A 17,076-nucleotide genomic window follows, 5' to 3' on the forward strand; every position below is an offset into this window, starting at 1 on the left:
AGAATTTTTTTCTCCGCATTTAACCCAATCCATGCAGTGAAACACACACTAATAAACACTAGGGGGCAGTAGGCAGCCCTAGCCCCGGGGACAGGGAGCAGTTGGGGCTAGGTGCCTTGCTCAAGGGCCGGCTCTGGGGATTGAACCAGCAACTTCCGGATACAAGCCCAATATCCCAACCACCAGTCCATATGCTAACATGATTTTTGATTGTGGGAGGAAACCTGAGTACCTGGAGGAAACCCACACAGACAAAGGGAGGACACTCTAAAACAGACAGTGCCCCGAGGTGGAGTTGTTGGCTTGTTTTAATAAATAAAACCAAAGATATAATGTTTTTAACCAAAGAATTGGAAAACATTCCTGCTTCTGTTTTATGTCTCTTAATGCTGAAATGAGAAATGCAGCACTACTGGCATTTCACAGAACACATCACATTATTTTGAATCAGAATAAATTAATATTTGTTCTACACAGCCAACACAGCCATAAACCTTTCTAGAACCCCTTCTTTTCAGATCCAGCTCTGGTTTCCTCAGAGCGCACATGGGCCACGGGACTTGATTTCGTAAAGAGAATGCAAATTTGAGCATCAGCTGAAGTGAATGCAAAACCTGGTCCACATTCATATCCCCAGTACTTTTCAATAACAAAGTTATGATCATGGCCGACAGGGAAAAACAATAAACACAAGGTAGGTCCACAGCGAATTCACCAGTGTTTAATCAACACTAATAGTATGAAAGTAGCACTGGAATGTTAGTGTTACCTTTGAACACTCATTGTTAATTCAAGACTAATAGTGTTGATTAACCACAGGCGGAGTAGCAAATTTGGAATACAGTTTACATTTTACATACACACTATATTTTGCTACTATAATAATACATCACAGGTCACACATTACAATCCTGATTAGATCCTCATTAAAACACAAAAAGCAACGGTCTTCAGATATTAAACCGTGAAGTATTGTCAAAACAACCACAGCTTAGTGAGTTAGCCTTGTAATTTTTTAACTGGTAAACCATTAAAGAAAAAAACAAACAATAGTGCCAATGGTCTTAGGGGCCATAGCTACATTCGCCAAGTGCCTGAAATAGTTTTAGAGGTCCCCACATTGCTCGCTCAGTATATAGACTTCTCTCGTTATTGCTTCTTTCCCTCTGACATGGAAGACGGATACTCCCTGGCTGTTTGGAATCGAGCCCCAGTGTGAGACGGCATTGGAAAAGCTCGTATTACATCATCAGTTATTGCTGAGAGGGGGTGAGGGGATATTATGCCAGCATTCTGTCAGAGTTATTGCCTTTCATGTATTCACGTGTCACCTATATTGAGAGGGGGGGCATATAAAAAAAGAAAAAAAAGAAAAATCAGACAGAGTTCCTCATAAATTTCTTTTATCTTTTTTTTTTTTGTATTTCTTTTTTAATTTGGAGTTCCTTTTGGTTTTATTTTGAGTGCTGTTCACATCCAGAGCCTCACACACGAGTGAAGTGCTCTGCAGGGATTTTTCTGATGCAACGCAGGTTAATTGTTTGTTGTTGGGATGAAAGTAGCTTTTTCCACAGGCCCCTGGAGTCTTCTTTACTGTATGTTCGTCTGATAGCAGCTCCATATCTCGGTAGAAGAAACAGAGACATTTAAGTGTGCAAAACAAATAGGCCCTTTATTTAACAGAGAAGCATTTTGGAACATTAATTCTGTCTCAGAGACACTAAAAAAAGGTCTCGGAAATGAAGTAACATGAGGAGAAATCTGGGCTGAAATAAGATGTTTACTATGGTGACACATTTGTCCAAATGTAGTTATAAACCAGTGTCCAGCTTTGGTCTGTATAAAAGAATGGGAGTGTGGGAGTGAGGTAGATATCATTGTGTCTTTGCTGAATTTGGGTTATACAAGTTTGTAAACACCCCTTAATATTTGTTTCTTACCATTCAGCTACTTTAAGGTTTGTGTAAGTATCAACTCAATATCGGATAATCCGAAACTAAAAAAACTAATAAAACATGAGTAGGATCAATCTGGGGGCAACTAAAGGAGAGTGAAGAGGGATTGGGACTGGACTGTCACTGAGGGAAGCAGAGTGAGGAATATGTTCGGGATACAAAAAACATAGGAATATGTTTGGCTTAAGAACAAAAATTTAATTTCCCCAAGGGGGATTAATAAACTATCACTTCACCTCAGTGCATGACATCATTAAGATTGATGTGGCTGAATGCCAACAAACCCACACAGCAATGTTCCAACATGTAGTATTCCAACATGGTATTGAAGCAGGGCTACAAACTACCTACTGATACCCTTCATTTCAGAAGCTATGTTACATTGTTCCTAGTTTAATTAACTATGGCATTCATTACATACTGACATTTATAGTTATTATTAGAATTGTAGCAAAACAAAAGTAATAGCTTAAAGCTGGGGTCACACTAGGATTTGTCAGTGAAATTCTCCCATGAGAAATTCCATTCATTTCAGTGAGATTCACAGCGACAGGTAAAGTTTGTGTACATGACTTCCAGACGAATACATTTCTCCTGCTGAGTTTCTTGTCGAGTTCAAATTTGGTGAACTTTGACACACACCCAGTAGTCTTTGCTCTGTCTGAGCCAACATGAAGGAAGTGCTGATTTCTGTGTTTTCAATACTAGAGATATTACACAACTGTTTGTGTGTCACAGTGAAAGCAAAGCTAACAAAGCTTACACTTTCACTGCCAATGATACAATGCCAGGGCTCTTCAAATGTGAAACTGCTGAACAGAAATGGAGGACTGAATACAGCACTGATTCCACAGCCATGCCCAATTCTACCAGTGCCTATGTAAAAACCCAGTGTGACCAGGACTCAGTGGCAGTATATTTGACCATGTCTAGACTCAACCCTGCAATATTCTATTCCTAACTATTGTAGAGACAGCATTGGGGGAGATGTTACACATGCAGGCTATGACCTATTTGAATTGTTCCCAGATTGTATCAGTTTGCTATATTAATTTGGAAACTCTATCATTAGGATAACGAGCAGTTAGTTATTAGTAATTAATGATTTATACTATGCTCAGACAGGCCTTCAGCACATCCGTTCAGTTGCGTATTCAGATGGGTTAGGTGTGAAATATTAAGCGGGAAAATGGAGCTCAGACTTGGCTGATGTCTTGTTGCTCCACAGCCTGAAGGTAAGTGCTGTGATCTGGGGAAGAGTCTGTGTGCCTGGGAAAATGTTCCGGAGCATTGCCTTTGGCCTTAACTTTCTACACTGTTAGCCTTAGGCCAGACGTCCTTCCCCAGGCCTCAGACTCTCAGCATCACACTTCAGAGAGATTTTACACAAATCAGTACGTGGCTACGTACGTGTGTGTGTGTGTGTGTGTGTGTGTGTTTGTGTTGCTACTCCGAGTCACTACTGCCAAAACTGCACTATGTAACTATTGGATGAGGGTAGGAAGTTCTATGACACCAGAGAACAGAGCACTGCTTATACTATATGCCATCCTAACTAGTGCCTGTAACTGAGCATTGTGATATTACTCATGTGCAGCTGCTGCAAAACCTCTGCCTTTGTGTGAAGAATGTAAAAACTGTGTGTATTAAGCTACACGTTTAATCACAATTGGTTCTCCTTTCTTTATTCAGGGATGGGGTGTGTTCACATTACCAGGCAGAGGGGACTCAAATCTAATTATTCATTTATTTTTTTTTGCTTCAATGTGTCTCAGATCTGATTGTTTCAGGGCTGTGTAAACATGTGATCTGTGAGTCATTGGCATGAGGTATGAACGTGACCAACAATGGAGGACAGGCATGGACGAGTCCCAAGTAGTTCATACTCCCTTCATTGTGCAAATCACAGATTATAAAACTACTACACCTAGGGCACTAGTTCAACAGGAAGATATGAAGCTTATAGCCAGTTTTATAATTAGACATACAATACACTGTGTGAGTGCAGAAACCTAGACTCACTAGTTTTATGACTTAGACTTTGCACTACATAGGGTGTATGAGGACATTTAGACATTTGGGAATTTATTTATTTATTTTTTTCAGTTTTAATACAAGGATTCATCTCTCAAATATGTGCATAAATACATCAGTTTGTGCATGTGTTCTGTTTTAGGGACGGATTTGTTCACATTACAGACAGACACAGGCCACTTACATTTATGAATGGGAACGGTCAAGACAGTCAAATCCGATCTGAGCTTTGAGGCTTGTAATGTGTACAACGCTTATTTGTGTGGCCATGCAGTGTATAAGAGCAGCCGGGTCCGAGAGAGAGATGCATATCACTGTACAGTGGGTGTCAGGAATGTCCAGATTATTTCAGCTGTCTCCTGCTATAAACTGATATAGCCGTACATCAGCAAGCGTGCAATAGAGCAGAGCGCTGGAAAATAGGCGGACATGTTTTCAAACTGATGGATCGTATCACTGAGTGAGTCTCAGTCGCGCAGTGGAAGAAACACATAAAACCTGCCCAGACACACACACACACGCACACACACCTCTTAGCAACTGCCAAGCCCTGTTTCTAACTGCCACTAGACTAGAGCACACAGAGTAGAGAGGTTCTCCACACTCCTATGCTGTCTCACTCTGGGCTGCGGTGCTTTTGTTTTTCTCCTCCACTGTTCGGTGCTGTCAGAATATTCCCAGTTCTCTGTTGTCCTACTCTTTCTTTTTTTTTTTGCGGAATTTTGATGCTCATATCCTGTCAAGTTTTTTTTTTTTTTTAAATTCCAGGTGTCCAGTTTGTGCCTCTTTGGCACCTCAGAAGTGAAACAGTTTACCATGTTGAAAATGCTGTGCACGCACTCTACAGCCGGCAGCGTGTGGACGTCTACTCGGGCAATGTTCCTTTAACAGCATAGAACATAGAACTTCAAATCCAGACCTTAGATTCAGGATCCAGGCCAGGAGTTTTAAATGGCCGGTGGGTATGACACCTATAGCTGCAATTGCTAAGGTACCTGACTGGCCAGGTTAGAGTGATTCTTCAGGGCATCTGACCTCTTTTATCATTCATTACATCATAACATTGTCTAGCACCTTAACATAACATTGTCTAACACATTGGCTACCACTGGCACGACGGTGGACTTTTGACTCTGGTTGACTTTCAACTTGTAAAATTATCTTTCTTTAAAAAAGAAAAAAAGGCACACATCTTACTCTTTTCTAACAATAACATAATAAAAAGTGAACTGAAGAGATTTATTGCAGCAAAAAGACTGCAACTAATGACTGTAATATGTTGGTACTGACTGATAAAATATTTCTTATATGTTACTTACTGGAACCGCCAAACCACAGTCAAACTGAACAGTTTTAGGGATGCTGCAACTACATAAGTAAAAAATGCTCCAATGCTTAGGCCCTGTGTACATTTGTTTATCATTTTGCTCAATCTGTGTCTACGTATTCTTTCTTAGTATTTTGTAATCTTTGTTTTGTGTCCTTTTGCAGTTTTATGTCTTTATCCCTGGGTCTTTTAGTTGTTAAGATTATTTCTATTTCGTTTAATTTCTTTAGTGGTCCTTTTGTTGTGTTTGTATGTTGTATTTTATACATTCATTGATTCCCCCAGATTGCACTCAGATTGCTGCCTGTGTGGTCTGATTACTCAGTCACCCCGAGTAGTGGCATGAGGGACACTAACAGCTCAGGGATATATGCTGATGTCCTGTGGCCACATGTGTTGTCTCTCATGGCAGGTCTTCCAGCTGGCATTTTTTCAGCAGGATAATGCTCACCCACACACAGCAAGGGTTTTCCAGTGATGTCTCCACCAGATTGCAACACTTCATTGGCTTGCCTGGTCACCAGACTTATCACCAATTCAGCATTTATGGGACCAGCTGGGGCACCGTTTTCAGCAACCTATGAATGTTCAGGATCCACAGGCCCAGTTGCAACATGTGTGGGCAAATTTGCCACAAGATGCCTAATGAAACCTGTATGCCTCCATGCCTCTCATATTGTATCAGGCTAGAGGTGGTCCAACAGGTTAATAGAGGTTCCTTTAAACCTGTCTATGTGAAGTTGAATGTCCACAATTGGTGCCCCATAAAGAAGATGTGTATTTTGTCAATGAGGCAAATGAGCAAGGGGAGAAATGGTTTGCAGGTTATCATTTGGTTCTTGTCCATTCCTGCCTTTGAAGTCATTTCTCGCTTCTTCTTCTTCTTCTTCTTGTAGTTTCGTTCTCCTGTGAGAGTGCATTAATGTCCCATCAGCTGACCCCTCCTCTCTCTTGGGATCATTCTAGAAATGTCACCATTTAATTGCTGTGCTTTTTAATTATTAATGATTGGTTCAGCATCTCTGAGAGTGTTCTAAGGAATAGATCCTGCCCAGAGTAGAAAAGCTGTCAGCGATAAATGGGATACGGTAATATGATGTAATGTGATTTATATGTAAATGGAACCCCACAGGGCAGGTACGATTTGGATGGTGGATCATTCTCAGCGCTGCAGTGACACTGACATTTTTGGTGTTGTTTTAGTGTGTTGTGTCGGTACGAGTGGATGAGACACAGCAGTGTATCCACAGACTGTATTCTGTTATAATCACTCTAAAAAAATCACCCACCTGAATCATATGCTCTGTGGTAGTCATCTGGGGGTCTTGTCTATTGAAGAACAGGGTGAAACGGGGCTAAAAGAGTATGCAGAGCAACATATGGACTACAGTCTTTAATTGTAGAACTACAGAGTGCTCCTATATAGTCCGTGAAACACGTCACTGAATCACTCTTTAGTGATTTAATAATTCAGATATTTTAAACAAACTATAGTTACATAAGCTCCATTCACGTCCTGTGATTACATAAGCTCATTCTACCAGCAGTGGTAATGAAAAAGGTCACATATGGATGACCTCACTGTCTTTGGGGATAGACTCCAGATGTTGGCAGTAAAAGTGTGGTCTTTTTCTTATGACAGGACCAACACTACATACGATGATTCAATCACAGCATTCCCGCAACTCCCCTTTCCCGATCTTCCTGTCCCTTGGCTCATCCGTAATTCATGGGGTTCCTGAGACTTTAGGTGATATTAATCACCACTTAAAAGGAATCTTTGGTTTTGGATTGACAGCGCCAGGTCTGCATTTATAAGCCCAGCCACATCTTAGTGGATCAACTCTTACAGCTGGATTGGTTCTGTCTGATTTAGTTTCTGGTGAAGTTTTTGATATATCAAATGCTTCGTTTACCTTTTAGTGGAGGGAGTGATTAAAGGGACCATCTGTGCTGTGTTGTTTATCATGGTGTGCAACAGGCTGTGGTGTGACATCTCAACTCTCAGCTTCTGCAGTTTGAACAAATTCAAGTTTGTATCACTTGTTTTGTGTTTACGTCTCTCAGGGTTCTCTGACTACTATACCCAGCATGCATTGCTCAAGTCTGGAACGTAAACATTGGGAATCCCCCAATTCCAGAGAAGAATCTCACTCTCTTTCTCTCACTCTCACTGCCTTTGCATCATCTCCCTCCCTCTCTCTCTCTTTCTCTCTTTGCAGAGCACCTTTAAATTTAAGTCTGAGAGTGACATCCACCTGGCGGAGCACCATAAGCAGGTGTTGTATGATGGGAAGTTGGCCAGCAGCATCTGCTTCACTTACAACGCCAAAGCCACTGATGCCCAGCTGTGTCTGGAATCCTCCCCCAGAGAGAACCCGTCCATCTTCGTCCACTCACCTCACGCACTCATGCTCCAGGTGTGTGTGTATACCCTGTTTTACTCTTTTTAATGGACATAACGTCCCCATAATGTTAGGAAAACACAAGTCTAGCATTCTGGGTGCATTTCTTATATCTGAGGTGTGGTATTCTTAGCTGCACTGTGTGACATACTGGCCTTCTGTTGTAAGAGTAAAAATGTACAGAGAAATCCCTGTAAGGGCTTTATCTACATTTTTAGCTACAGTCCTGTGCATAAGTCAGAGACCACCTTTTGTGTAATTGAACACTCATTAAGTTTGTCATAAAAATAACAACATACACTGACGCTGACACAGATGCCTCTTTAACTGCATGCATTTTTATAGTGTGTACTTTGTCCAGCTTCTCACAACCCAACTACCAATACTGTGATTTGGGCTTGGGTTCTGAGGTGGCCAATCCATAGCGCTCTGTGAACATTAGCAGCAGCTTTGTTTGATTTCTTGCATCTCTTCTTTTTTTTGTCAATTCTATATATATTTTTTGCTGCAATGAACAGACTCTGTATCATCGGGCACTCGGCTAGTGTCGGATGATGCGTTTTTCAGTTAGCAGCATTTATTTAATCCACTCTGAAGAAGAGACGTCTCCCTCTCTCCTGCAGGATGTGAAGGCCATTGTGACGCACTCTATCCACAGCGCTATCCACTCTATAGGGGGCATCCAGGTGCTTTTTCCCCTCTTCGCTCAGCTCGACTTCCACCAGCACAATGAGAGCCAGGTGGAGACCACTGTCTGGTGAGTGACCTTATTTAAGCCTGGACTGTCAGATTTACAGCCTTTATTTGATGGACCACAGCAGGCAGGGAATGTTTCTGATCAATTGTATGTTAAAGATCAAACCAGCAATGTTTTATTACTAAGTGCCTTTAGGTAATAAATCCACTACTGGATATGATCGGGTAGTGCCTCCACTCAGTGGATCCCAGACTGGGGACTGATTTGAGAAACAGTGATTTATCCACTGTGTAGTGGAAAGATATCATCGCTGTGGGATCAGAACATTAATGTGAGGTTTCAAACTGACTGTGTTGTTTTTTTATTATGTTTATTATAGTGGTTTATTTGTGCCGCTGGTGTGTGGTATATCCCTCAGCAGTGAGTATCATATCTCGGTGTGTATTGTTGAAACATTAGGCTCTGATTCTGACCCAGTGTGGAGGCGTCTCTCTCTCTGGGCGCTGGAGCTAAGCTAGTCAGGCTTTAGTGACCAGCCTGAGGCTGAGTGTAATCCGGGTTTAGCTGTTCTAACTGCATTGTGCCCTGAGTCAGTCCACAACAACCTGCCTCATTCTCCCTCTCTCTGCTGTACAGCCAGCTACCATCAAATATTTTGTTGGATTCTCCAGGGATGTTTCTGTTTATCTCATACTACTGAGATCTAAAACAGGTGTTCGCTACATACCAGAAGTTTGTAGGACGTTTTCAGGTTGTGTTTGTTTATGCAAAGGTCTAAGCATCTGTGATTTATACCTTTGCGTATGTTTAGCTTGAACAAGCTTCGCGTTCTTCAAAGTGTGTTCTTTGGTCTCAAAAGTAGGTGTAAATAGTGATTTAACACTTTCCTGCCCAGACTGTTGTCAACAGCACACATAACAACTCCTTTTAGGCCTGACAGGTTTAAACACAGGAGTGACGCCTCATGAAACACACTGCATTGTTCTCAAGGTTTTTTTGTGAACCGTTCTTTCACAAAAGAGAAATGTGGCACTTTTTAATTGAAGAACGATGACAAGACCTAAACAGCTAAATGAAGCATAAAAAATGTAAAATATATGTTGTATATCGTCGCTGTCCAATTAAAAACAAAAAGCTAACTTTTCAAGAGCAGGAAAAGACTGTATTTTCTGACTGTAACAGTAAAAATAAACCCTCAATAACGTGATTTATACCCATTACAGCTCAGAAATGTAGAAGTATCTTTACTGGGACGCATGTCAAAAAGTTTCATATGTAAAATGGACTTGTGTGTTTTGTAGACAGCAAATATCTACAAATGTGGGTTTCTTTTAGTGAATTCTAACAAGCCACGTCCAACTCCCTGTGACCACAGCATACAGCGTATTCTCTTACAACACTGCTGCTATGAATCTATGTTTTATCATGTTTAATCAGCAAATTTAAACCTTATTGTGATTAATTATAGCTTGTCTCATAGTGCAGAGAGGGGAGGAGATATGCGGTTTTGATGGACAGGTCGAGCAGCCAATGGAGATACTAATTAAAGAAACTGTGTGGTTTTTCAATTCTCATTTAAGCCCCAAAAGAATGAAAAGTTTATTCTTCTTGCTCTTTTTGTTGTTGCTATGAACTGCAACTGCTGTCAGGATCCAAAAACAGAAATCCAAAAACAGATCCAAAAACCTTGGTCAAGACAGGCTTTTCAAGCAGGTATTTTTGAGGACTCACACCGCCATGTTTTTTGTCCTACAGCGCGACACTCCTGGCCTTCCTGGTGGAGCTATTGAAGAGCTCTGTGGCCATGCAGGAGCAGATGCTGGGAGGGAAAGGCTTCCTGGTGATCGGGTACCTGCTGGAAAAGGTTGGTGTTACCTCTTCGGTTGGCAGGTGTCAGTGGTCCAATACAATTACATGTCTCTCTCTCTCGCTCTCTCTCTCTCTCTCTCTCTCTCTCTCTCTTGTTTTGAACAGTGAACTCAGACAAGTGTGTGTGTTTGTGTGAACAAGAGTTAGTGTGAGTGTAGTGACAGTCCTGCAGCTTTCTGTCTCATTCACATGAAGACAGCCATCTGCTTCTGCCTTGTCCACCCACTGCCCACACTGACCCCTCCTCAGCCTCCCCCCCGCACCTCCAGAACTCACTAATCACCAGCAGCTTCCCTCAATGAGAATGTCCTCCTTCAGCTCCAAAGTCAAAATTTAACTTTCAGCTCATGTTAGCTGTGTTTGTTGTGAAACTGCAGTGAGCCCGGCCTCTGGAGAACAGGCGAAGTTAAACCCTGCGCCGGCTCTTTAACCAAGGGGCTGTTCAGGGGTTCGTCAGCAGAGGCACTGCTTCAGCATTTTATTCAATATTTCAAGGAGTTATGAGATGAAACATAATATACTATAGTTATATATTTATGAGTATTTCTGCTCAGATAATCTGCCTGCAGATTTGATCACGACGTACAGGGAATTCTGGAGCTTAATCTTAATTTATTAAAACTTCTCATACATTCTTATGCAGCAGCTATGCGGAACATTGCAGTACATGAGCAGTGATGGCATACAGCCATGAAACTATTGCCATGGCAACAGTATCTCTAGCATAACTAGAGGAGCATCAGAAAGTAGAGTAATATTGTAATACAGTGGAGGTCATATCTGATTATATTATTGGTTTTATGGGAATTTCTTATGAGAACAGATGATTTTTAGCTATAATTTTCTCATATTATAAGCATAAGAGTAATTAAATAGCAACAAATATAATGATTTGTTCTTACTCCCCACACGGTAGTCACCCATAAATGACATCACAAAAACTCTCTCTCTCTCTCTCTCTCTCTCTCTTTCTGCTCACAGCAGAGAAAGCTAAACTTCAGGCATCCACAAAAAAACAGTATTTTTTTTCAAACATACCATTCCATCTTAAAAGAGGCAGAGCTTCTGAACATAAATAAACCAGAGAGAACTGTAGTTCTCCACAATCGTAGATGTTGCCTTCAAAGTAACACTAGGTGAGATGTGGTTGTTTTGCTCTTGGGCTCCCCCTACAGTTACAAACAGTAATTTTCATTTACAGCACTGTCTTAAAATCAGTTGAGGGAAGTTAGGGAGGGTGGGATGTGTTTTTCTTCCACCCTCCTCCAAAGGTTAAAAAGTTCAGTTTCTGCAGTTCTGAACCTAGAGTATTAACAACAGAGGCTCTATTCTCCTGATTACAGGCCAGTGGAGCATCACAATGATTCAGAAGCTGTAATATTAGGGAAACAACACTAACAACCTTTAGCATTTCTGCTAGCAGTGTGTGATGATAATATTTGAAACTAATCCAACTGCCACACACCGATTTTCAGCCAGGGGGGAGGGGTGCACTGCTGGACACCATTCTCCACAGAGATACGCTCAGGCGAGTCAGAAGTGATTCTCTTACTCACTGCTGGGCCTGGGAGAGGGAAAGAGTGCATGGGAACTTTGTGTTTGTTGTTTTGTTAAATACTGATCAAAGTGTGTTCTGTTTTTATTTCAGTGTTTTAGTACATGATGCTTTCTCATTTGTTTCGCAGTCCTCGCGGGTTCACATCACTCGGGCCGTCCTGGAGCAGTTCCTGTCGTTCGCTAAGTATCTGGACGGTCTAAGTCACGGTGCTCCTCTCCTCAAGCAGCTGTGTGACCACATCCTGTTCAATGCAGCCATCTGGATCCACACCCCAGCCAAAGTAAGCGCAGCTCAGAGGGGGCCGGGTCACCTCTGCTGTCCTGGGACAAACATATTTCACCCTGTCAACACACTGCAGTGAGGAACAGCTAAAGTTAGCTCGGCTGAGCAGTAATGAAGCCAGAGAGCAGAGAGAGGTGGAGGGGGTACGGACACACAGTGTAGAACACAGCGCGAGCCAGTCCTTGTCATATGTAGCATAACACAATTAGCACCATTTTATTCTTTTTTGAGCTAGTCACACCTCCATCAGGTGTTCATTCGCCATAGAGTTCTAGCTTTAAGATATTTGCATTTAGAGTCATGGCCTTCCAGTGGAGGGAGGAATCTTATTGGTGTAGTGTGGCATTCCTGCCCATGCTGGGTCTCAAAACCTTGTTTTATATGTAGAAGACTGAGATGTATAAAAGCTCAAACCATGGAATTGTATATTACAATAGTTGATCTGCATTAGGCTGATGCTCTTTTGCAGAGTGAATTACAACTTTAATAACATTACAGAGGTAGGCAATTAGAGAATTAGGAGTCTTGCCCAGGGATTCTTATTAATGGTGTAGCATGGTGTATTTACCCAGGCATTGAATTGAACACTGGTCTGCCGTGTTGACCTTGGTGCTATTACCTACTGCACCACACCAGCCATGTTCAGAGTATAGTCTAAGAAAGGAAAGACATATAAAAAATAGGCTGTAAATACAGTTCATAGAACAACAACAACAACAAAAAAATATATATATATATATATATATATATATATATATATATAGCATAAGTGCTGATAAACATCAAAGTCAAGCTTATTTTACACTGTACCCATTTAGATGAAATACTTTGGTATGCACTTTACAGATTAGTAATAAGTGGGTAAGTATATGGTAATATCATGGTAAAAAGGGGATTTACCCTTAAATTAATACATTTCAAGTATCTAGTTTTTACTTATGGGCCTCAAAGCAAATATATTCACATTTATTTAACAATAAAGGTTTGAAGAATATGCTAATCATGACTTAAAACCGATGTGAAAGTTGAACTGTTCACAGGTAAACACGAGTTAGTTGGTAATATCAAAGCACATGGGCCGTAGGTACTGTCGTATGTGTAAATATTGTTAAAAGATAACAATTTATTCATATTACAGCCCCTAGTGTCCTCAGTGAGTTTGCCTTGATGTGGAATCCACTCCCTCTGTTCACGCTTCACCACTTTTAGTGTTCTCACTGCTTCCTGTGGAATAAATATTATGAAAGTGCTGTTTTATTTTTTCACTGAACCATTTTACGGTTACAATGCCTCCAACACGGTGCATTTGTGACATTATGGATACTATACAGAAGTGTCTGACGAAGACTGATTTAGGCGCACTGGTTATAAGCTTCCATGGCATGTTATATAATTAGCTTTGTAGCTCCTGGTCAAAATTAAGAGGACATTTCAGCAACAAGAAAAGTTCTCAATGATCTGCTGCGGAAGACAAAAATGAATGTTTGATTTTCTTCAAATGATTGGCCACTTCACTCCAGCTCCACACATGAACAGTACATCCTGATTGTGTGTGTGTGTGTGTGTGTGTGTGTGTGTGTGTGTGTGTGGTTTTGTGTACCCATGAAAAATGACGTGTCAGAGCCCCAGGTGAAATTGGTCTATTTGTTCTGTTTATAGAGCTTTTTTTTTTTTTTTTAACTGAGGCTCAGATTGGCCTTTGAAGTCAGAAGTCTTGAAATATTGACTGTGCCGTTGCGCAGCTCGGGATCATACGAGGTCGCTGCCGGAGTCAAGAAAACGTGCTGATTTTTTTTAAAGGTCCTCTGCAGTTTTGTGCTGCTGACTGCCCGCTGCTTGTGGTGACGGTTGCTCTGTAAACTCGGAGTGTGTGTGTGTGTGTGTGTTTGTGTTGGTGGGGGGTGGGGGGGTTGTTTTGAAATGTGAGAGGATTGAAATTTGGCTCCCTGCGCTCTGTAATGACCCGTGAAGGAGTGGATGAGGCGTATCAAAGAGGGACGACACTCTGAGTACCAAACACACTACACACTCCACTCAGCCACCAGGCCACCAAGACCCTTCGTGAATAAATAAGAGAAGTGTGGAAATAAATGAGAGAGAGAGAGAGAGAGAGAGAGAGAGAGAGAGAGAGAGAGAGAGAGGTGGGGGGAAGGATGCTGCTGCATCTCTGGAGACATGCAGCATATCAGAAAATAGAACAGAGAGAGAGAGAGAGAGAGAGAGAGAGAAATGATAAACTGTCGATGATGAATTGAAGCTGAGTGCTGGAGTAAATCCAGTAAACACTAGAATGTTTCTGTCCGTATCTTTTGGGTGGGTCGTGTCTCTGGGACCTGCAGACAACTCCCCCTCTCTCTCTCTCTCTCCCTCTCCCTCTCTCTCTCTCATCATCATCATCATCATCATCATCATCCTCTCTGTGGCTCTGAGTGAACTCCACTGGGAGAGCAAGGCTTTAATTGGAAGAGCTATCGACACTCATCAGCGTTTCTTCTATCCCCCATGAGAGCAGAGCAGCAGCTTTGACTAAAGCAGTTCTGACTTCAGCCCAAAGGCTTCAGACTCACTCACAACAATGGGTTCTTCGTGGGTTGGTTCTTCACTGGGGGTCCTCACCATCCTGTCTTTTGGAATGCCGTTGTTATATTAAAAACCTCTCTGAAATGGCTAAAACGGCAGATATCTTATTTAAAGTAAAGTAACAAAACACCCTGAAGAGTCACTTTGTAGTTCTACGATTATTAGACTGTAGTCCATCTGTTGTTCTACATCAAGGTCAGGATCCTTCACAGGATCATCAGTGAGAAAGAGTATAATTTGACTTGATTTAGTATGTGTTTCTTGTATAATTGGATCAGACACAGCAGTGCTACTAGAGGTTTTCAAACACTGTGTCCACTCACTGTCCACTCTGTTCGACACTCCTACCCAGGTGGTCTACCTTGTAGATGTAAAGTCAGAGACAGTAGTTGTTGGTCGTCCTTTAGTAGGTCAGTTGCCACAGGACGTTTTTGGTTGGTGGACTATACTCATCAGTGACATCAAGGTGTTTAAAAACTCTAGCAGCTCCTGCTGTGTCTGATCCACTCATACCAGCAAAACACACACTAACGCACCACCGCCACATCGGGCTAACAAAGTATGAAGAGAACTACGAGGTGCTAACAGAAATGGACAATAACAATGTTTGCTTCCTCTTCTGTATTTGTTTGTTTTCCTCAGGTGCAGTTGTCACTGTACACTTACCTATCGGCTGAATTCATCGGTACGGCGACCATCTACAACACCATCCGGCGAGTGGGGACAGTGCTGCAGCTCATGCACACTCTTAAGTATTATTACTGGGCAGTGAACCCAGCCCCCTGCAGCTTCATCACCCCTCGAGGCCTTGGTAAGCCCCCTGCTTGTGGCCAGAGTTAGGATGTACAGAAACCTGTGAATTGTATCTGACCTGATGCTTTTTTAAATGACTCTCAAAGATTAAAGCTTTAAAATAACACTAGGTAGTATTTGTACATTAGAATTACAGCTTCAAAATCACTGTGGTGCTTCACTGAGCTGTAATCAGGAGAATAGAGCCTCTGCCATTGCCACTCTGGGCTCAGCACTGCAGAAACCCCACTATGTAACTATTGAATTGGCAAAGCTTAGGAAACCAAACCACACCCCCTCTTTCCCTGCTCTACATTTGAGAAGAGTTAAAAATGAATTACACTTTGTAACTGAAGGAGCAAAAATACCCATTTGAAATGAAATATCAGTCCCACAATAAACCAGTTTATGATCCATAGACTGGGTACCTGCAAGGGGACAGCCATGTTTAAAATCCTCTGATACCTCTAGGCCACTGGGTGTCAGTATAACGACTCTTTTACAGTTTGATGTACTAGAGTCTTTGGAGAACAGGACTGAGCCGGCTAGAGAGCTTTTACAGTGACAATAGAGACGGAGGCTTACTGTGGATCCCATTGCCAGAGGCCAAGGTCCTGACCCCAACTTCCCTGCCTTTAATCTGAGAGGCCAGTCTCCAGCAAACGTAGCCTTAATACAGCAATGCAGATCTTGTCAAAAGGGGTTTGGTGGCAGGACTCGCTGTAACTGGACGTCTAAGGAAGCGACACAGATGACCCTACAGATCTGTACTGATCCATTGTCAACAGAGTAGTTTAACTGAGGGTTGATTTAGCCTCCGTTTACTGACGTGAAGATGTTGACGTCAGTCCGCTTCACCTTTCAAAATCACATCACATCTGAAAGGTACAGGAGCTCCATCAGTACACGGATCACAGTCCGACTCAGGGCTTTATACCTCTCTAGCCCACTCTTGGAATTGAGCACGGTGACATTGTATACACACTCATTCACAGCACAAAAGGAATCGGATTGTGCACACACAAACACACACACACGTGCACAAACACATACACAGGCCCTTAAAAGGCTTCCCTGCAGCCCCTCGCTGATCCCCCCATAGTCCCAGTCCTAGTCTCAGAAGAGCAGAGCTTCCTATGAATGAATAACTGATGAAGTCTCTGTGTGGAGACTAAATTTAGTCTGAGCTTCACTATACTCCACAGCTCCCTAAAACCACCCATCGTTCTCTCGCTCCCTTCCTCCTCTCTTTCTCTTTTTCATTTTGCTTTCTTTTTCCTTCTCTCACAAACTCATTGCCTCTGTCCATTTCTGAAGGAGGCCACCTTCCTTTCTTCACTCTGAATTTCTGAATATCACCTGTCTTGTGATGCCTAATCTCTCTTGTGTTCTCCTTCTCTTCCTCCCTCTCTCTCTCTCTCTCTGTTTTTTAGCCTCCTGCATTATTCATGATTTCCCCATAAATACTAAATAAACCCCTTATTGTCACCTGAGAGGTTTTTTTAAAATCTTATTGACTATTTTTGAGCTCCATCATTGTTTGCGAAGCTTGGGAACATATAAGAGTCTCTTGAGAG

At 42.0% G+C, this 17,076-nt stretch overlaps 1 protein-coding gene across 1 annotated transcript in view; it reads left to right on the forward strand.

The window, feature by feature from the left end:
* Nucleotides 1–17,076, forward strand: part of nbeab (neurobeachin b) — a 342,438-nt gene that overhangs the window by 88,670 nt on the left and 236,692 nt on the right. The window contains exons 9-13 of the mRNA XM_066660786.1: nucleotides 7,539–7,736; nucleotides 8,345–8,478; nucleotides 10,174–10,282; nucleotides 11,973–12,125; nucleotides 15,350–15,518. Coding sequence (XP_066516883.1) covers nucleotides 7,539–7,736; nucleotides 8,345–8,478; nucleotides 10,174–10,282; nucleotides 11,973–12,125; nucleotides 15,350–15,518 — 763 coding nt within the window. The remainder of the gene's footprint in view (nucleotides 1–7,538; nucleotides 7,737–8,344; nucleotides 8,479–10,173; nucleotides 10,283–11,972; nucleotides 12,126–15,349; nucleotides 15,519–17,076) is intronic.

This window comes from Hoplias malabaricus, chromosome 1 (genome assembly GCF_029633855.1).
Source record: "Hoplias malabaricus isolate fHopMal1 chromosome 1, fHopMal1.hap1, whole genome shotgun sequence".
NCBI classification, from domain to species: Eukaryota; Metazoa; Chordata; class Actinopteri; order Characiformes; family Erythrinidae; genus Hoplias; species Hoplias malabaricus.